A 22165-nucleotide genomic window follows, 5' to 3' on the forward strand; every position below is an offset into this window, starting at 1 on the left:
TGAACTTGCAACACTCAGATCTGACAATGCTTTGTGTATCATGATTCACCCCCCACCCGGCCACACCCTGACCCCCCCTCCGCACCAGGTAGAGAGAGAGAGAGAGGGGGGGGGGGGTGTCAATGCTCACTATTGCTCGTGATCTATAATAGTTGTCGTTCGTACAAGTTTTGAGACATAATGCTGGCATTTTTTTTTTTTTTTTCAAACAAGTATTCAGAAAGTGCACAACAGGAGTTTCCTTCTACATTGGCTAAAAAAAAAGAGCACATTGACAACATGCCTTTGACATCAGAGTTACAACAATGGCATCATCGTACAACCATAGTAGCTGCGACAGGTCACTGAGAGGCGGGGCTTCACGCTCAGCGGCTCCGACTCGCTCGCTTTATCCCCCAAACATTGAACAAGAATGAACTCGCTACAGCAAGAAGGCCAAACCAGTAACGATACACAATAACTGCACAACTCCAGCCAAGTACTACGATGTGCAGAACATTATTCAGAGGCATCGGTCTCTTTCTTCTTTTTTTTTTTTTCTTGTCACTATACATGAAGTCACATGACACCGAGGGGAAGGACGAGCCGAGCGAGCGCAGTGTCTCAGTGTCTCAGTGTCTCAGGTTCAGCATTACAACAGACGGGAGAGATGTGTTGACATTTGGAGGATGGAGGATGGACAGGAAAAGCATTGAGGAGTGGGGGGGGGGCGGGGGGGGAGACAGCAGAAAGCCAGTATTGAACAGAAAGCCGCTTCTGTGCCTTGGGGTTGAAGTGAACGCTTCAAAGCCACAGTTGAGCAGGTCTACGTCATAGCAAATCAAAGTGTGACTGCCTCCTACTGGTAGCACACCTGGTTATCTGCACTGGACAACAGGTCAATCTTTGATACGGTAAGACAAGAGAGGAGCAGGAGGAGGAGGAGGCTAACAATTACACTGGAAAAATATATGTATGTTTATATTCATATATAACATCTTTAAAATCTATTTGTACAGAATGTATATATAGAGTGTACTAATGGCCATCTTGGCAGAGAAATAAAGGCATCTGAAACAATCACCGCTCTCTTGATGCTGTGGTCTTCCGACAACCACCAAGACTTGGTTCAATACATTGCAAGAACGTGAAGAGTCAGGAAAGAAAGTGGAGTTCCTTGTTTTCTCACTGGCACTTTGTGCGACGACAAAAAAATTAACATCTAGAGTAAGGCTACAAGGGTGCGTATGTGTCTGTCTGTCTGTCTGTCTGTCTGGTGGACGTCGGCCAATAGGATGCTGCCATCCTACAGTATTCTCCAGGTTTGGATATGTCGCTGTGTGTGTGTGTGCGTGTGTGTGTGTGTGTGTTTTAGACCCATACATCCAGCATAGACCGTCAGAATAGAGTTTTTTAAAAAAATGTATGTATATATATATATGTATATATACATATATATATGTATATATATGTATATATATGTATATATATATATATACATATATATACATACATATGTATATGTATATATATATATATATATATATGTATATATATATATATATATATATATATATATGTATACATATATACATATGTATACATATACATGCATATACATATATATGTATAAATGCATATATACACAGTAGGAAAGAAAGGAAAATGACCTCAGCATTTATGATTTACTACACAGGGTTTGTGTTGAGCCACTTGCGGCTGCTACAAAGCGCTTGGGAGAGGTAACATTTTTTCTCTGTCTATTACATTTTTTTCTTCCTTGGTTTAGTTTTTTTTTTTTGACAAAGGCAAAAACCAAAAGAGAGCAGACAGCAACAGAAGAAGTGATGGTTTGGTATTTTTTCCCTCTGGTCTCTACAATCAGCCGCTGGTGACGCTGCCTATAGTTCCAAGCCTAAGTAATCAGAACGGTTCTTGTATTGACTTTGTTTCTTTATTTAAATATTAGCAGTGGATTCTTTTTTTTTTTCCTTTTACGACTAACCAGACTCAACTGTCACATCAAATACATAAATAAGAAAAATAAATATACAGCCACATCAGTCCATTTCTTTTGTATTGAATAAATAATAATAAATACATCATTTTCTTTTTCAGCAGTGGGTCTGGAATGAAGCGATGACAGGAAGAACAAAAAAACAAACAAACAGACAAAACAAAAACAAACAAAGTCGTTTAAAATTATCAAAAGTCTTTCAATTATAAAACATTTGTACTGAAAAACTTTTGTTTTTGTTAAAACCATTTAAACCAAAGTTGTTGTTGTTTTTTTTTTTGTCAGTTTTCATTATAGATTCTTAAAATAAGACTCAACACATGGGTTCAACCATGATATTCAGCAAAGGTGTTGTCCTTATTTGTGTATTACAAAACAATTTTTTTTATATAAATAAATAGATTGCATCAAATAAATAAACCTCAATAACATAAAAATGATAATAAGTTACAATTTAAGTTGACAATTTAAATAATTCATATATAACAAATAACATCGTACCACAGACTATTCATGAAAATGAAGTGCAATTTCTATGCTGATAAATACTATTGATATGACTACTGGATTTGAAATTTAATGCACACTATTACTATTATAATTTCAGTCATAAAAAAAAGGGGGAAAGGAATTGAACTGTTGTTTTCCAAATGAAAGTCAACCGTCATTATTATGATTATTAAAAAAAAACAATACAAATAAAAAACATTATTCCTGGTTCTTTCTCGTGACCTTTTTCCCCACTTTGGACGAGTCAAAGTTTCACCGCTGACACCAGCGAGCCAAGAATGATAACTGAGTGCGTGTTTTCATATTGCCATTGTTGCTTTGTTAGTGGGCCTGAACTGGAGCGAGTGACAGTGACGAGAGACGGCGCCCCCCTCCTGTCATCGGAGCTCCTGCAAGCGGGTCCTGTTTTTTTTGTTTTTTTTTGACACACTCGTGTTGTTTAAATGAGAAGTGGCGTGAAACCAGGCGACCTGCTCCGAGTGAAGGACCACCCAACCATCACCACCACCTTTCAGAAGAGCTTTGAACCAAAGAAAAGAAACAACAAGGAAACTAACATACAGTACTTCTGACTCCTCAAAGTACACAGTTTGTAGTGAAAGAATTCTTCACTTCCATCCTCTCTGGCTGAGGGATCTGCTCTTCCTCTTCCTCCTCCTGCTCCTCCTCCTCCTCCTGATCCCAGCAGCAGCAGCAGCAGCATGGTGTGGATTTTGGTCCGCGTCACTTTTCTTCAACAGAGGGCTCCCTGGGTAACCTTTTTGTCTTGAAGTTGCTGTTTTTTTTTTCTTAAATGACCTGAATTCCCTTTTTAAAATCATTTTTTGATATTGTTGCGTGTTTCAGCATCTCTCTCTCCACCTCTCTCTACAACTACATCTCCACATCCAACGTGCACGTGCGTGTGTGCGTGCATGTGTGTGTGTGTGTGTGTGTGTGTGTGTGTGTCTCAGACTTTGATGCCCTTCACAGCTTTGTTGATGCTCTCCAGCAGAGCCTTGTTCTCGGGGCTCTGGAAGCAGTCCTTGTTGGTGTACATGTCAGTCAGGGTGCTTACGTAGCTGTCAAAGTTCTGCTCAGTTATTGGCTCCTGTTGTGGTACAAACGATAACCAATCTCAGCCGACAAGAGCAAGGAAGAAAAAGTGTGCATGTCAAATGTCAAAAGTCTACACACACCTTCTCATTCAGTGCTTTCTATTTACAGTGTTACTCTCTCTCTCTCTCTCTCTCTCTATATATATATATATATATATACATATATATATACACACACACACACACACACACACACACACACCACACACACACACATATATATATATGGGTATATACACACATGCATATATATAGTGGTTTTTCACCGCAACAATGGAAAACTACTGCAATTTTGTTTTAAAACTGTGTTTTACTTGCTAAATGAAATGCTATTATTCTATTATCTCTTGATTTGTACTGCATAACCACGCAGCCATCCATCACAGTTCTCATGCCTTCAGTTTTAATCTACAATGCAGAAAATCAGAATTGAGAAAGATCTCAAAGAGAAGGTGTGCCCAGTCTTTTGACTGATGCTGTGTATCAAGCAGACAGTGACTGAACTTCCTGTTGAGAACCACCACCAGGTCTGTGTGTGTGTGTGTGTGTGTGTGTGTGTGTGTGTGTGCGGGGACCACTCACCATGTGTGGCAGGCGGATGTTGGCCAGGCTGCGGATGAGGGCGCGGCTGAGACCAGACAGCTCCATGAACAGAGCTTCGTTCTGCTCTTCGATCATCTTGTTCTCGTGCTCAATGGTCTTCAGGTTCTTCTCCATGGAGGAGATCTGCAAAAGCCAACAAACAGCATGGCTTCAGCGGGCTTCACCTTCATGCTTCCTGGTCCAATGTGTAAAGTTTGGGCTTAATTTATGATTTTTCATGTTGGTAAAAGGTCAACATACTCCCCATAATTCCATTAATAGACTGGCAGTAATTTACACAGAGCAATAAGGCTCTTGCTCCCAGTTAGCTGTATAATATATAAGATCCACTTGGTTGCGTTACTTCCATGGCTGTACGTTACGGTAGAGTTTTTAAACCAATCATATTTCAGCTAGCTTGTGTTGTCAGGCTGTATGAAATCTGCCTGAGGCCTTCAGAACCAACACTGCCACCTGGTGGCTGTCATTGAACGCACCACCGTCAGATCTGGAGTCTGCGATGCAGAGACCAGCTCGCTGCTTTACGTGTAGGCGTCCTGTGATTGGATGAGAAGCCCTGAGAACCTCTAAGACTGAACTCAACCTGGAGACCCAGTTGCCACCACGACGAACCCACCGTGGCTGAAGGTAAGATTTTAGTTGCACAATCATCTGAAATTCAAAATGTAAATAATGTGGCGCATTGGAGCAGCAGTTGCACTAACATGCTGAATGGTTTGTTTAGTTTCGTCTCGGTGTCTTCCACCAATGGATGAGTGTCTGCAGTTCACTGGACCAGTTTGGACCAGAGTTTAAACTTATTAAAACTTTGATGAAGGATCTTATAAAATTGATATTCAACAGGGCCCCCTGTATGAAGGAGATGTGATGTGTTACTGTGGTCCAGGATGGATTCTCAAGCCTACGGTGTCATATTGAGGTATAAATATGTGGACTAAATATGATGTCACTGATGGCCGCGCACTGCGTCCTATGTCAATCAACACTTGAGCCACACACCTGAGTCTGCAAGTTCACCATGTCCGCCTCCATTTCATTGTTGGACTCGCTGAGGTCGTTGATCTCTCTGTTCAGCTGCTTGATGTCGTCGTCGTTGTCCAAAACTGTGGATGCAAATGTGGAGAGTTGGAAGATCTGGAAAATCTGAGGATTCAGACTCTGAGGATTCAGACTCCCATCACCACTAGGACTGATATTAATATTAACCTGTATTCATTTTGCCCAACACACAATTTTAATGACAACACACACACACACACACACTCACACACACACACACACACACACACACAGATCCCGTTACACACACACACACACAGGGGAAAGCAAGTGGGGCAAAATGTCCCCTCTTGGCTTTCCAGTCCCCTGTTGGTGTGGTGTGTAACGGGATCTATGTCCCCTGTTGGATAGGTAAGTAAGTACACACTTACACACACACACACTTACACACACACACACACACACACACACACACACACACACACTCTTGATTTGTGTTTTTTTTTTTTACCATCGCTGGCTCTGAATTTGGTGCTCAGGTATTCCTCTGAGGGGAACTTGGCCTTCTTCTTTGCAAAGAGGGCCCGGGGGCATCCTGAAAGGCTGCAAACAAGTGGGACCAAAAGCATCCAGTCACCATTCTGCTATAGAGTCATCATTAATCCCTTATTCAACAACATCCACCTAAGCATCTGTGCATTTTCAATCAGGACTTTGCCGGCTAGCAGGTGTTTTGTGGGGGTCTGTTCCAGCTGTTTCTTTTTTGAGGGGGTATTTATATATAGACATATATATTCAACAAGAGTTAAAGGTCCAGAGTGTAAAAATTTTAAGGAAGCCAGGTATTTAAGGTCGTCCGCCTGCTAGCATGTTTGGTTTCTAGGCCACTATCAGGTGGCTTCCTGCGCAAATGGCGGTCCAAGATGGCAGCTAACTAGGAGCAAGACCCTTATTGCTCTGTGTATATTCTTACATATACACAAGTATACACTTTTATTAAGGTATTTATACGCAGTATGTCAAGCTTTTACCAATATAAAAATCATAAATCAAGCCACATTTTAAACACTGGATCTTTAAGAAGTTCACAAAATCTTTTTCTTAAGACAACCTCGATTACTTCACAATATTATATTATGTAACATAATAGAAGAGAAGAGAAGAGAATAGAATAGAACATAACATAGCTTTGCGTAACATAACATGGCGTAACGTAACATAGCACAAAGCAGCACAACGCAACGCAACGTAATGTAACGTAATGTAACGTAACGTAATGTAACGTAACGTAACGTAACGTAACGTAACACGCAACACGCAGGGTACCTGCGGTGTGTGAGGAAACTTCCGTTGGCGTGTCCCGAGCCGTCGCAGCCTGGCGTGGGGCAGGTGGGGCCCTCCGGCTTGAAGGCCTTCCAGTTGAAGGGCGAGCCGTTGAGGAGACCCTCCTTCTGTCTGCGGGCCGCCAGCGGGCAGCCGTAGGCACTGCGATGCGTAGCGTACTTCCCACTGATGTGGCCCAGGCTGTCGCAGCCCGGCACCGGGCATCTGCAGCAAGCAGAGAGGGACGGCCGGGATGGGGAAACCAGAGAGAGAGGAAGAGGAGAAGGAGGAGGAGGAGGGGGGAGAAGAAAAAGAGGAGGCGTCGAAAAGGGCAAAAGCAGGGGAAGAATAAAAAAGAGGGAGACGGATGGAGGTTAGTTTGACAGTCGTTTTTTTCACATCAGAATCATAAAAAATTCAGGTTGCATATTTTTTTCCCTGCTGGCCCAAAATTTACTTTCTTGTACTTTAATGCTTATTATTAATAATTATTAATTAATGATGATTAATACCCATTGAAATTCAATGTACAGTTAGAACAAATATTTTTTTTTTAGCAGTTAGCAAACACAATGTATAATATAATATAAAGAGCTTTTTTTTCTGTATTGTAAGCTACTCCTTATTACTCTACCAGGAGCTATTTTCAAAATCAGTATCTGGAGTCAGTGCTTTTTTTTCCTGTCAGTGAGGGAATGACTGAGGCAGTTCAGGGGCAGGTCATGACCTCTGCATACAGCTTTTACAGGGATCTTCCTCCCTCTCTTCCTCTCTCTCTCGCTCGCTCTCTCTTTCTTCCCCTTTCTCTCTCTTTGAACGTTTTAGGTTTACCGTCAGTCTGGCTTAAAGCAGACATTATTGGTGTTCTGAGCAGTACGAACTTTAAAAGCTCGGAGTCCTCCTGGTTGTCCTTGGTAGGAGTTTTAATTCCGCTTTTCTTGGCACGGGGGCACCCAGAGAGACTGAAAACACAAAGTATGGAGTTGATAACATAGGGCTGACAAACGATGTGGTGAGTGATTGCGTTAATAAAAAGGGACAAAACAAGGTGAGGATTTTTTTTTTTTTTTGATCTACAAAGGCTGCTCAACTAAATAACAAAACCAAAATCAACTCAAAAACGCCTATTTGGACAATAAATAGGATCATGAATGTGTGGAGACGTCAAAGTACTTGGTCCCTTTCTAATTCTACCTGGAGCTCTCACTGGTTGCCTCTCTAGTTGACTGTGTGCTTGATGTGTGTCTTTGTATGCAGTACAAGTACGAGAGCGCTGGTTTTTCTGTTGGTTACCTTCTGTGGGAGGCGTAGTTTCCTGTGATGTGACCGGAGCCGTCGCATCCGGGGGTGGGACACCTGAAGGAGGACAAGGACGAGGACAAGGTTGGATATGATAATAATAACCACAGCGGAGGTGCCCAGTAGTAGTAGGTGTGTATCTGTGTTCAGCATGGTGACTGTCGGCAGATGAGATTAAAAATCGTTGAACATTTCAATGTTTTAATCCTAGAGTTTGGAGTCCTTAAAGGTCCAGTGTGTCATATTAGTCTTGAGTTATGGTATTTATATTGCTATACCTATAATAATTACTACAATTAAAGTGTCAGGCCACCGTAGTTCACTGGCAAAGTTAGGAGGGGACATCACGTGACCACTTGAAGTCACTGTTTCATCTTCAAAATCTCCAAATGTTACACACTGGACCTTTAAGCTCCAAATTTTGAAAGTGCCTGTGGTTCGTCAGGAAGGGAAAAAAAAAGGCATGGAATCACATTACAAACAGAGAATAAGAGACGTAGCAGCAGCAGCAGCAGCAGTGCACTGAGGCGGCAGTAAAACAAGGCAGCAAAGGTGAAGGGCAGACATACTTGAGTTCAGGGGTGTGGGCTGCCATGAGGGACCGAAGGCTCTTATCAGCGAGAGGACACCCAGACAGACTGAGAGAGGGAGGAGAAAGAGAGAGGAGGACAGGCCAGAGGAGAGGAGGAGGAGGAGAGAAGGGAAGCGAAGGAAGGAGGCCAGTGTGGGAACATTGAAGAGAGAGAGAAGGAAGATGTAAGTCGAGGAAACTGAAGAACGCAAAGGCAGGTTAAGGTCAAAACAGGAAGAACAGGACGTCCCCAAGGTGAGAAGGTCAAATGTTGAGGGTTCCACTCCCCCATCACCTGATCACTGCTGGCATAGCAGCATCAAATTCACGACTTCAATCAGTGGTGTATCAGGGGGTCTCAGTACAAACTAATGTTTGATGGAAGAGCTAATTAGAAGAGCTAACTCTTGGAGCTACTAGCAAAGCTTCTCTACCTGCGATGTGACGCATAGTTTCCAGTAATGTGGCCGCTGCCATCACAACCAGGTGTGGGGCACCTGCAAAAAAGAAAGGAAGGACAGCCGAGTCAGGACAAGGTCACCGTAGTTCACTGGCAAGCTCAGGAGGGGGAGGGCAGTGAAAGACGCTCCAATCTAAGATCTAAGCACTTTCTTCTCCAGAAATATTACACACCTAACCCACAGGTTAGGTGTGTAATATTCTTCACGAGATCTATTTGCTGTTCATTTGGAATTCCTATGGCTTGCGTCAGGGTTGGGGCTCGGCAGCCTCTCTACAGACTGATTGGTGACGGGGTGGTCAAGATAACAGTCTCCAATAGGGGCCACGGGTGGGATTATTGTCGTTTCTTTTGGGAAAACCATCTTGAAATGAATGAGTTTTCATGGACTCATTAATCTTTGCAGCTTTTTGGTAAAACCAGACATTCCAATTTTGGATCATTTTGGATCATTTTGGTTAAGGTGAACACGTGATGTGCAGCGGCGACGACGACACGTGTGAGTGGAGGCTGTGACTCACGAGAGCAGCTCCTTCTTGGCGTCCTTGGGCTGGAACTTGACCTTGAAGCTGGGGGTGGTGACCTCGCCGGGGTATTTCCTCTCTTCCAGCAAGTCCTGCATGGCGTCGCAGTCCTCCGGGTCGGACGAGACGAACTGCTGGCTCGCGTGCTCCAGCTGAAGGATCAGAAAAACTATCACGTGAGGATGAATCCGGTGGTTGCTTGGATCATCAAGGCTCCAGGAAACTTTGACTGAAGGTGGAGCAGCGCATGTGGTTGACTTGCCCATTTCAAAATGAGATTAAAAGGATGTTTTATGTTCTGATGTGTTTGAGAGTATCGGCTGTTGCTTTGGTGTCACTTTACAGAATGGATTTGTGTGAGCACTTGATTGGTGAAACTTTTCTACTGACGTTGAAGTTCCCCAATGAAGGTGTCAAAACTACGTATGAACACACATGCAATTATGGAGGACATGTTTTATATTGAAATTCTTCAAAATAGCCACCTTTCATAAAAAGCATATTTAGAGCCATTGCACGTGTTTTCTTTGCTGTATAATTCCATATATCTTGCTCAAATATTTGATGTCGTCAGTTGATTTGCATGAGAAGGCGTGTCCAAGCTTTTGAATGGTAGTGTATATATATATATAAAATATGAGAACCCCTAAATTTAGCTTTCAGGCTTTCAGGGGGGTCTCATGGATTAATCGGGGGGTCCGAGCCCCTGGAATCCCCCTGTGGTTCACACACTGCTATATGGTAGCAGGAACACACTGCTGTCCTCCTGCACAGGATATGCAGTAACAGGTAATAGATGGAGTGACTCGGCGATGGGAACCATCCAAGGTTGGTTACCTCAGCGCACAAGCGGTGGGGGGGGCGAGATCAGAGGTATAAATATCAATATGAATGACCGAGCATCAGTCCCACGTCAATAAGAAAGCCAAGCAGGAGGAAGTTTGCAAAGCTCTGTGTGCTTCCACACGTGTCCCTCCTCTGACTCCAGCTTCCCCCCCCCCTTCTTTTGTAGACAAGTAAAGCAGTGTCCTCATAAAAAATTTACTCCCCAAAGCCCTTTATATCTCTTTTGAAAAAGTTCAAAGCACTTAAAATTAGCATATGCCAAAGTCGGGATGGTGCAATGCACCTGACACACCAGCCCTGTTGCACCGTGCAGTGTTTTAACTGTACAGCAACGCTCACACTTTACTGAAGCCCAATAAATAATAGACAGGATTAAGGAAGAGGAAATCAGAGGGAATGCTGTAAACAAGTGCAGGGTTGCTCATCCAACAAAGCTCAGAGGGTTTGTGGGGGGGGGGCTTCAGCTAGCAGCTCTTCTCTGTGACTGACAAGCAGGAAACTCTGCATGAGTCCACCCACCTCGTCCATTTCTTCCTCCCTCTGGCGGTTGGGCTTGGTGTAGTCCAGAGGCCCCTCCCACTCCTCCTGCTTGTAGCTGTGCAGGTTCGGGGAGGTGACACCGCTGCCCCCTCCAGGCTGGAGGGAGGAGGACGAGGAGGAGGAAGGGTCCGGGGAGCGAACCCCAGGGCTGGCGCCTGACACGCTGCCCTCGCGCTTGATGGACTTCTTCATGCTGAGGTCCAGGGTTCCGTTTTCGTCCACCTCAATGTCAGCTTCCTGCAGAGAGCAGTGAGGGGAACGGATGAGAACATCAGCAGTGATTGATTGAAGGTGCATCTTTGAGGAGGTTCAGTGTGAAAGATCTCAGAGAGCTCAGTGCTCAGATCAAACAGAGAGAGACGGATGCTTAATGGGTCCAGACAGAACATTTATTATATGGCAGAGTGCTCTCTGTATAAACTTGTATAGGATGGATACATTCATCTGATACACAAGTCACTGCATGTGCTAGATACAGGTGGAAAAGAGCTCGTTGGCTAGCTGCTCTGCTGCACACAGCATCCACATCACATTCACTGCTTCACTGCTTCAGGATCAATGAATTAATTTCTACGTTTATACAAGCCGATATAAGCATTCCAATAATAATAATAATAATAATAATAATGCTAATAATAATAATAATAATGCTAATAATAATAATAATAATAATATGCTGGGTGAATATTTGGACTGAGCAGCGACTCCACTGTTGAGCTCTCCTGCTGTGTGACTGCACTGGCAGGTGACCAGAGGGAGGGGGAGGGAAGGAGGGTCGGGGGGGGTGGGGTGGGGGGTGTTGACGGCCGTCATCTTAGATGATAGTTCTCATCCTGGCTGGTCAGAGGCCAGCAAAGAAAAATAAATCAAAGGGTGAGAAGCGGAGGAGGAGGAGAGAAAATGGGAACATTTCCCAGAAGTGTTGCCTTGTTGTTGAGCTGCGAGGAGCAGTGTTTCAATATTGGATTGTAACTGGCTCAAAGCGTGATTTCAGACGGGGCCTCTGCTTGATGGGCTCTCTGATACTGTACGGCTGAGGCCAGCACTTGGAACGCTGCCTCGCTCAGAAACACACACACACACACACACAGTAATCCTTCATTTCTTATTCCACTAAAAGCCATGCCAGGAAAATCGGAAAAACACGACGAAGCGGCTGTGTGTTGTTTTTTTTTTAAATATCACAATGTGAGGGGGGTGGGGGGTGGGGGGCGCTAGAACAACACCACAGGTGCACAGGAAGAGGAGAGAGGAAGGCAGTGAGAGATATGGGACTTAGCCACGGAGACGGGATTGGTCAGATGTGTGAATAGGGATGAGAAAATAAAGGCGAGGGAGGAAGAGGATGTGAAAGCAAATGAAACAGTGATGGGGTTGCAGGGTGGAGGGGTGGGGGTGGGGTTGGGGGAGGGGGTGGGATCTGTCCAGGAGATAATAACACAGACTACCTGCTAGGAAACCAATACAAGTAACTGGCAGTCTGCCACATTCAATAGCAACATGAAAAGTACGTGGGATGGAGGGATGAAAGGATGGGAGAGGACTAGAAAGGTGATGCAACTGCATCTCAACACCATCCTCTTGCTGTAAGCCAGCGTCTCCTAATGATATATTCATGTGGAGTTGTTCGGGGGGGGTGGACAGAGAGGAGGAGGAGGAGGAGGGAGCGGCACACCCACTGTCAGTCCCTCTCATCTTGCCAGCTGTGCCCTGCAGTACTTCAATCTGGAGCACATCAGCTCCTCGTTTCTTTTCAGCGGAGCCGAGCTGACATCACCCACAAACAAAAGCCTAATTTCTTCTCCGTCGCCCCGATATTCCTCCGTCGAGAAAGAAAACCACATGAACTCATCAGCGGTGCAGTCGAGACGGCACCGAGCGAGACCGAGACGCCATCGGGACCGGAGAGCATCGGGATCCAGACCCAGACTGAGGATATCGAAGAAACATCCCAGCAGAACAGAAACCAATGACCAGGGTCTTTTTTTTTTTTAAATTTGAGTTTGCTTCCACATCAGTGGAGCAGCAACATGTCTTTTCAGCGAGGTGTCTTTAAAAACATTTTGCTGCTTTGCCAAATATTTGAAACCATTTTTGAAAAAACAACTCTGGCGGTGTCGCCGTGGGCGTCTCCAACAGAGTGAATCAAGGCAGCACCTTCTTCTCTGTGGTTGTCCCGTCATGACACAGCATCCTTCAGGACCCAGATCACCCAGGTCACTCACTTCTTCAACTGCTGCCCTCTGGCAGACGGTTCAGGTCAATACAAGCAAGGGCTGAAAAACAGGCTTCAGGCCGGAGCCAGAGTTGCACTGAGTGGTCAAGAACCAGACACAGACGAGGGGCATGGTCTGTGCAATCAAGGGGAAGAGTGCAGCCACTACAGAATGTGATTGTGTTGAATGTGCTATGAGTGCTGTGTGGCACCTGTATTTTTTATTGTGTTATATTTTAGTATTTATTGCTCTTTTTTATACAAATGCACCGAAGGAAGGCACTTTTAAATTCATTGTACTCCTGTATAACGACAATGAAGAATCCAATCAATTCAATTGTAGTGTCTCTGGATCAACCCCCCCCTCCCCAGTCCTCCCAGTCTGAGACCGAGACCAGACCCAGTAAAAACCTTTGAGTTTGAAACGAGAGCCTTCAACAGTGACCTGAGACCAGCGCCGACCTCCAGGGCTGCAACTCTAGAATTCATCTTCCACATTCCATCTGAACATCAAGAACAAGAAACAACAGGAGCCAATAGAAAACATACTTTGTTGAGAGGTTTGGTGCAGAGGTTCTCAGGTTTCTCCCAGCAGCGGGTGGACAGGTTGAGGATGGCAGTGGCAGCCATGTGGGCGGCCTCGGCATCGTGGGAGTAATCATAGGCCAAGTTCTTCCCGTAGCCGTGGATGGTGAGGCTGGGGGACGCCGACTTGGGGAAGGAGGGCTTAGCTGAGGGAAGGAACATTGAAAATAAGAAGAAGAACTTTTGACCTGACCACAACGCAAATGTAGAGAGAGAGAGAGACAGAGAGAGAGAGAGAGACAGGGAGAGAGAGAGAGAGAGCGAGAGAGACAGAGAGAGAGAGAGAGAGAGAGGGAGAGAGAGCGAGAGAGAGAGAGAGAGAGTTGACATTAAAGCTGCCAGCAGCGTTCAAGGGTGTGAGCCTGCCGTGGCCAACGCCCACTGACCCCTCCCAACGCCCGCCCACCGGCCACAAGAAGAGAAAGAAATTAAGATAGTTTTTTTTTTCAGTTTCCAATTCGAGAATAAAGTCGTATTTTGAGAATAAAGTCGACGTAAAAAAGCAGAAATGTTGAGAATAAAATTTAAATTTTAAAATTTTAAATTAATCGTGGCGTCAACGTGAAGTAAGTCAAAACGTTGAGTCACGCAATTTCAACTTAAAACTCGAAATGAAACATTTCTTTTCTCTTCCTGTGGCCCAAATCCTCTTTGGTACAAATCCAGTCGGGCCTTACTTTTAAAGGCTTTGGGTGAGGTTTCGCTGGTGGGCATCTTTGGTGCAAGCATGCGCTTCCCGAAGACTTGGGCGTCGAAGCTTGCGTAGTCGAAGGACACCTTGGAGTATTTCTCCAGCTCCTTGGCCAGGTTGGCACGAGGTGTGGCCGGCCCCATGTTGGGCCTGTAGCTGCCGTACTGGGGGACTTCCAGCTGCTTCACGAAGCACATGGGTCTGCGAGGACGGGGCAAAGGGAGGAGATTCAGAGTGGCGGTGGTCAGAGAACATCATGGGCAACGTGTGAATTTAAGGGAAGTAAAAAGCCAGAGTGGTTCTTTTGTGAGACCTGCGCAGCTCAAACAAGGAGTTCTGTGAGCAAACAAACCTGCTTCATTATTGCACCACCAAAATCAATTCATTAACATCTGGAAAATGGCCACAAAAGGGCCCCATTTAAATGGCAAGCTGGGGAGGCAAAACAAAGGCAACCCTTATTATCATGTTGTAATCCACAATGCTTTGTCCTACCAACTGACCAGCCTCTCCTCAAGGAAGCCAATTATCTCTTCCCATCCCCTTGCAATGTCCTTACAACTCTACATAATCAGCTTATCAGTTGCATTATTAATTAAAATGCCATCAGGGAGGAGCGCAGACCCAGTGTGAAACCACCGTCTGCTCGCCACTAATTATCATTCTTCTGGCCGCGATCTCAGCGTCTGAGCGTCCAGGAAGAACACAGGAGGATATTTTGGTGTGTGAGGTGACGGCCATGACTGGAATGTGCGACTGTATGATACACTTGAGGGCCATCCGGCAGGAGAGCTTTAGCTCCTGCCATGTGTACAATGACCAAGGTCAGGGTGGTCCGTGTGTTTCCTCCGCTAGTAAACCTGGAGGACGTCGTTAAATAAAGGCCGAGCTCGTGGAAGACGACCTTCATGGAAGGAAGAATGCAGTCAATTACCACTCTGTCCGCCTGCACCGTCCCTGGCAAAGTGCATTAAGTGAGTGCGCCTAACGTGGAGAGCACTACCTCAGGCATTGATAGCATCCATTTCAATAATTACAATGAAGTTTTGGACGAGTAACCCAGTCACACCCTTGTCTGATATGGACGGTGCAACAGCATTATTCCACATGTGCCTCCTGCCCCCCCCCCCCCCCCTCCCCAGACTCAGGGTCTGCTCCAGGTTTCTTCCCACTGGGGAGTTTTTCCTGCTCGCTGTGGAAGATCAGCTGGTTTCCTCTTTGATCGTCCAACAGCACTTTGGGCGACTTTGGATGAATAAAAGTTGATTGATTGATTGATTGATTGATTGATACTTTTAAGGAGCTTTGTGTGTTTCACTTGTGGAATTGGAGGAAGAACAACTTCACGTTTGGAGATGATTTGCCGTCCTACCTCAGGACTCTGTCGTTGGGGCTGCTCATCTCTGGCTGAGAGAGATGAGGCTTTTCGTGACCCTTGGAGAGCTTTTCTGCAGCAGCAATGGGACATCCAGAAAGACTGAGGAGATGGAGATGGAGGACGAGAAGACCATAATCAGATAAGCAGAGCTCGTTGCCGACCGTTTGTACAACGATTCTTCACATCCTGAGGTGCTGGATGACAGACACATTCAATCACACACTGTGTGTAAGTCTGTGCGAGTACCTGCGGTGTGTGTTGCGGTTACTGTTGACGTGGCCCTGGCCAGTGCAGCCAGGAGTTGGACACTTCAGCACATTTTCATGCATGGCTAGAACTAAAAAACAAACAAACAAAAAAAAGACAACAGAATAAATTGTTGGTGGGTTGCACTGCATTCATGGACATGGGAGGGACTTTAATTCTAGTTTCTTCTCTGCCGTCAGTCTTGATCAGACTAGTTTGTCTCTCGATAAAACATATTATATTAACATATTAACATATATATTCACGTGACTTTGTGAACAAATTCATGGTAAAAAAATCAAGCAAGGAGCAATAATATTGGGGTGTTGGCAGTGAGAAGAGCAGCTTCAGCAGGATTCCATCACAGTCACGCTGTCTGGAGCTGTTTCCAAGAAGGTCTTACTCTCCGGGGGGATCCTGTCCTTGTGCGGACAGCCTGACAGGCTGCGGTGGTGAGGGTAAAGACCGGTCACATGACCTGTTCCATCACACCCCGGGGTGGGACACTTGATCTCCCTCTTCTCTGGCCTGCTGCTCTCTGGACGGAGAGGGGGAGGAGGGCAAACACAGTGGGAAAAGAAGGGATGAGAGGGGGAAGGGAGGAGAGAGGAGGGACGATTAAAGGGGACACAGCCAGGGTCTCAGCAGAGCACCAAGTCTATCTACCGTCATCCATATCTGCTCCTCGTGCATTGTGTGTTTTAATAGTCACACGTGGTGTGTGTGGTTCTTTCCACGGTGGAGTTCAGCCTCTTTAACATCGTTTGCAGATCATGTATTCCAGAGCTCTTTGCCAGCGCTGCCGCTATTCAGAGGTGGAAGGCTGTAATATTTGGAGACTCTGAAGAAAAACAGCGACATCAAGTGGTCACATCATAGATTGCAGCGCCTTACACACACTCCCATCCTCTCCCAAGCTTGCCAGTGGACTACGGTGGTCTGCGCACCCAAAAACTGGATCCCTCGTATATCATATATAAATATACATACGCATATTTATATATGAGAGCTGTTCTGAGGGTAGGAAAACCAAATGACTTGAATTGCACTGCAATTATACACTTGCATTAAAGTATTTATGAACAGTATATTAAGCTTTTACCAATATAAATAATACTGAGCATCTTAGGTGCTGCCTTTTGATCTTGGATGGTGCAACATCTCAACATAGACCAGGCGCTACCATTGCCATATAATTGAAGAGGACGAGTTGGCTGAGGGCAGCCTGTGTCTGCAGCACTGGAGGGAGCAGCGCTACGACGCTCTACTGGCCTTAGAATTAAATGTTAACGAGACAAGCATCTCCTAATGAGTGTTAAAGAGAACATGAGCAGCGCCACAGGAGTGAGTCAAGGCCACAGGGAGGGCAGCGCCAGCAGCCGAGGGATCGCTTGACGGCTATACTGAGAAGAGTGGAGCAGCAACGCATCAACACCACTTGTGGCTGAAAGCAGTGGAGGCAGTGGAGGCAGTGGTTCTTCATCACGCCGTATCTGTCTGTTCAGCTCACATCACAACCTCGACATGTGGTTTGCAGCCTCGCCTTGTGTGTTAGTTGGGAGTTTATTTAGAACAAAACGCTGCATGTTCACACGTCACTTGTGTGCAAATTTACGCTACACACAGAATAAAGAAATAAAATGTACTGCATATACACGCATACATACAGGTACTACCTGAAAAATGAGAATATCCAGTAAAAGTTGTTTTATTTTGGCAATTTAACATAAAAGATGAAAGCAACAGATTTTATTGAGCCATTCCACGCAAATTGACATCTCAAGCAGTTCCTTGTTGTAACTTTGCTGATTAAGATTTTCAGCTTATTAAAACCACAAAGCCACAAACTCAGAAAATTAGTATAAAATTTGAGAGTTTTTTTTAAGCTGCAAGACCTGATCAGCAAAATCCAAAGAAATAAAAACTTGAAATATATTGATTTGCATATTATTCCTTTATATAATATGTCACATTCACCTTTTAAGTTGAATTGCAGAAATACAGCAACATTTTCTGGGTAGTACCTTTACATACACACACACAGATAGATTCATATTCAGGCCTACCTTTGCCTAAGTAGCTCTTGCGGATGACGTCCAGGTGTTTGGGCCGCTCATCCTTGGTCAGGTATCGCTGGTGGTGGATGTCGGCCCCCCCACACAGCAGCTCCCTGGGCCCGGGGGGCTTCACCTGCTCGGCCTTGAGGGCGATGGCCTGCTCCAGCAGGCCCAGATTCCCTCGGCTCAGGTCGAACATCTCCGACTCGTCGGTGACGGCCGAGCGCTGCGACAGGCTGTCCTCGTCCTCGTCGTCGTCGTGCTCGTCGTCTCCGTCCACGTCGTCAAAGTCCTTCTCCTCGGACTTGTCCGAGTGCACCTCGATGACGTCGGCGGGGGACACGGACGCCTTGTGGAATTGAAAGTTGTCTCCGGCTCGGATGTTGGGCAGGTAGTCCTGGATGGGGAAGGTCCTTTGGGGGGTGTAGCTCAGAGGGGGGCTGCTCTGGTAGTTTGGAAGCGGGCTGCTTCTCACAGAGTCGTACCTGCTGCTGGGGGGGATGTGGGGGGGGCCGGCCCTGCTGCTGGGGGGGTTCTGGGGGGGACTGGCCCTGGAGGCTTTGTACTGGTCTACGGGACTGGCTCTGTGGTCTGGAGGAGCCTCGGCGTGTGTTCCCTGAGCTGCTGCGCTGGTGCTGGTGATGGTACGAATGGTGGGGGTCACGGCGGAGACGGCCGCAGCGTGTTTCACTTCCTGGTCGTGACCTCTGACCTCCTCCGCCGCCGCCACCGCCGCCGTTTCCTTGTCCCCGTCTCGGTCTTTCGCGTCTCGGTCGAGGGCGTCTTCGGACGAGCTGCCGTTCCCGTCCGAGCAGTCGTCCCCGGGAAGGACGGACGCCTGCTCCAGGACTCTGTCTCTGTGGGTCCCCGGCCCCTCCCCCGACTCCTCCTCTAGCCCCTCCCCCTCCTCCACCTCCATCTCATCCTTCCCGTCTTCACGCTGCTCAGCTGCCACGGCGACGTCCTCCTCCGTCTCCATAGCAACTGGCTGCTGAGTGGCCACAGCTGAAACATTGCTGCTGCTGCTGCTGCTGCTGGAGACTCGGCTGAGGTGAAGCAGCGACTTGGCCACCTCCTGGGCACTTTGACACGGAGAGCGACTCTCGGCTGCAGGTAGCGCTGCGGCGACCTCGGGTTCGATGATCACGCACTCCTCTTCCTCTTCTTCTTCTTCTTCTGTGAAAGAGGATGGAGATGAACGGTAAGTGAGTGAACTGAAATTACTGCAGTGCTTCTGTCACTACTACTACCAGTACTACCAGTACTACCCAGTACTACCCAGTACTACTAGAATCTAATCTAATACCAGAGAGGTTACAGTGGTCCAGTGGTTACATTTCACACTGCAGCGTCTCTCACTCTGCCTCCCTCTCCTGAGCTCTCCAGTGAACTACGGTGGCCTGCACACCCAAACCTCGATACCTCATCCAGCTTCTTCTTCTGTGGTTTAATGAGGATGCCAGCGTTCACCCTAATTACCAAACGCTCTGCTGTCAGGCAGCTGGATTGTCCACACCAGGCTTCCATAGAAATACGCTGGTGCAAGATGGCAGCTAACTGGGAGCACTGGGACCCTGATTGATCCACGGAGATCCTGATATACATAAATAAGAACCGTTCTAAGGGTTGGAAAAGCAGATGATTTCTCTTGCACTGCGACTATACACTCTTATTAATGTATTAATGGAGAATATGTTAATCTTTTACCAATATAAAAATCATAAATCAAGCCATGTGACACGCTGGACCTTTGAGGAGTGACATGTTATTGGACTCGAGCACTCAACTCCAACCTTCATCAGCTGCAGGTGTTTCCTCCTCCTGGGGAGCCTCTTCCTTCTCCTTCCCGTCCTCCTCCTCTTTGTGTCTTTCATCCACGTCTCCATTTTTCAGGTCTGGTGTCATCTCTTCACCGTCCTCCTTTACATCCTTTTCCTCCTCCTGCTCCTCCTCCTCCTCCTCCTCCTCCTGCTGCTCCTTGGCGTCTCCTGCTTCCTCCTCATCCTTCTCTCCTCTCTCCTCTCCCTCGGCCTCGCTGCTGCCGTCGCTCTCGGCGCTGAAGCCCTCGTCCAGGGCCAGTTTCAGGGGGTGGGTCTTCCTCTTGGAGGCCGGCTTGTCTGCGTCCTGCTGCTCCTGCTCCAGCTCCGCCTCCTCCAGGCGCCGCTTGCGGGCGATGGGGCAACCCAGGATGCTGGGGAGAAGAGCGACAAAGGGCGACGCTGCTGTGAGCGCTATAGCAGAGTTGCTGCAAAACACTGGAGTTGCAGTCAAGACGGCAACGACCGAGACCAAGACGTCATCGAGAAAACATTTCAATGCTCCGTATTTATCAATGTTGTTGTATTGCCAATAAAGTTACCTTGAACCTTGCAACATTTATTTCCAGCAAGGTATCTTTTAATAATTTTCTTTGTCATTTTGCTGCTTGTACAGCTATTTTGAAACATTAAATAAAACAACTGTGCTTCATAAGATGAAAAATAAATAAATAAATGAACCAGGAAAAACTTGAACTGAAAATGATGACCTGCCAAGCATCGACAAAATGCGTGGAAGCCTTTAATGTCTGAGCTCAACATTAAAAACACACTCATCCATCTCACTCATGTTGAAAGAGCTCAAAGTTTTGCACAGCTTTGAGGATGAGGAGGTGAAACCAAAGCCTTCTTCTCTTTTATTATCGTGTCATTGCAGTGTTGGCAGGGCCTCCACCCAGAATCAGAGTCTGAATACTGACGAATATGGAAATATATACGAATATTGGCAAATTTCAAATCATATCAATTCATCATATTTTTTTTTCAAAAAGCTAAAATCAATATATGTATATATGTTTAAATGTATATTTTTTATTTTAGCTTTGTGTGCATGTATATATATATAATGGCTAAAGCTAATATGTGTATTAGCTTTTTGAAAAAATACAAGACCACCTTAAAATTTTGCTTTGAGACTCTCAGGGGGTCCCCTGGGTTAATCAGGGGGGTCCCACCCCCCCAGAGCCCCCCTGAACTCTAGTAGTCGGGGTGTCATTCAGCAGCGTCAGTCACACATGTGACCTGGGGGGTGTGGGGTTGGGTGTGGTGGGGGGGGGGGGGGGGGGGGGGTGACTATCTTATCAACTCATCTGAGCCACTGACTGACTGAAATGTTTAATGAACAACTTGTATGGAGAGGCAGCAGCAGGCTGAGCGAGGCGGTGGAGGGTGAAATCCAATAAACTCTCTCTCTCACTGTCAGTCTCACCTGGGAGACAGTGGGCGAGCGAGATTGAGGAATGATGTATAAACACAGTAAAATCTAAAATTGCCCACTGAACAAATACAAATATAAACAAACAGCTAATATCGGTGAAAAATGAGTCACGAGCCAGTGAGTTGCCTGGAGTGCTGTGTGCTCTCTGAGGGCAGCAGCAGCAGCAGCAGCAGCAGCAGCAGCAGCAGCAGCAGCAGCAGCAGCAGCAGCAGCAGCAGCAGCAGCAGCAGCCAATGACAGGGGGACTCAAACTCAAACAGCTTCTCATTGGAAGCTGCTGTGTGAAGTCTGAAGCCGTTTACTGTGCACACGTGTGAATCATTGCTATCAAAACCACCCGCAGTTGACAAAATAACATCAACAACAGTGTTTTATATATTTAAAATAAGTCTAAGCTTGTTCTGATGCACATTAGCAACAGCACAGACATGGTTCATATTAAATGTTTCATTTTTCTCCCCTTTAAAGTCTGAGCTGCACCGAGGGAACAGTATGAACAGTAACTCATGAATTCCGTAATGAATTCAAATGTGTCTTGTTCCAAGAGCAGGACTACATGTGACCAGTTTGCTGCCGGTAGCAGCACAACATGTTGAGTAAAAGCTGTAGCCGCTAAATATGAAGCAATAATGGCTAATGAAATATTGATGCTATAGGGAGCTTTGATCATGGCAATTATCAGGCTGGATTTGATGCACAATAACCTGCTTATTGGAAAACCTGATGACTGAGACAACCCCACCCACTGAGGCCTCTGGACTGTTACGCTCTCTACCAACCAGGGAGTGTTTTACACTCAGACTGGGTTAGTTGGAGCCAAACGTGAAGAGTTGCAGGGAGCAGTGAGCTCATCTGGTGTCAAAGTGCAAAAAAACAAAAAAACAAAAAAACCTGAAACGGCCGAAACAAGCGGCGCCACTGGTGGGGTTTTTGTGTGTGTTTTCAATGTGACATGTTTGTTTTCTTTTCT

At 46.1% G+C, this 22165-nt stretch overlaps 1 protein-coding gene across 7 annotated transcripts in view; it reads right to left on the reverse strand.

The window, feature by feature from the left end:
• Window positions 1-1763: 1763 nt before the first annotated feature.
• LOC142901341 (myelin transcription factor 1-like) overlaps window positions 1764-22165 on the reverse strand; it is an 84722-nt gene continuing 64320 nt past the window's right edge. For 4 of the 7 annotated variants that reach the window (XM_076045824.1, XM_076045825.1, XM_076045830.1 and 1 more), the window contains 18 exons: window positions 19728-20131; window positions 17950-19116; window positions 16287-16421; window positions 15884-15974; window positions 15632-15736; window positions 14246-14460; window positions 13533-13714; window positions 10748-11005; window positions 9380-9534; window positions 8833-8895; window positions 8397-8465; window positions 7822-7884; window positions 7410-7490; window positions 6532-6753; window positions 5717-5808; window positions 5206-5309; window positions 4186-4329; window positions 1764-3596 (listed from right to left, as the gene is read on the reverse strand). In XM_076045824.1, the coding sequence (XP_075901939.1) occupies window positions 3456-3596; window positions 4186-4329; window positions 5206-5309; window positions 5717-5808; window positions 6532-6753; window positions 7410-7490; window positions 7822-7884; window positions 8397-8465; window positions 8833-8895; window positions 9380-9534; window positions 10748-11005; window positions 13533-13714; window positions 14246-14460; window positions 15632-15736; window positions 15884-15974; window positions 16287-16421; window positions 17950-19116; window positions 19728-20131 (3691 nt within the window). In that variant the 3' untranslated portion in view covers window positions 1764-3455. The remainder of the gene's footprint in view (window positions 3597-4185; window positions 4330-5205; window positions 5310-5716; window positions 5809-6531; window positions 6754-7409; window positions 7491-7821; window positions 7885-8396; window positions 8466-8832; window positions 8896-9379; window positions 9535-10747; window positions 11006-13532; window positions 13715-14245; window positions 14461-15631; window positions 15737-15883; window positions 15975-16286; window positions 16422-17949; window positions 19117-19727; window positions 20132-22165) is intronic. The other 3 variants (XM_076045826.1, XM_076045827.1, XM_076045829.1) reach the window with 3 other exon arrangements.

Source organism: Nelusetta ayraudi, unplaced genomic scaffold, assembly GCF_046127955.1.
Source record: "Nelusetta ayraudi isolate G7.1 ecotype Tasmania unplaced genomic scaffold, CSIRO-AGI_Nayr_v1 ptg000088l, whole genome shotgun sequence".
Lineage (NCBI taxonomy): Eukaryota > Metazoa > Chordata > Actinopteri > Tetraodontiformes > Monacanthidae > Nelusetta > Nelusetta ayraudi.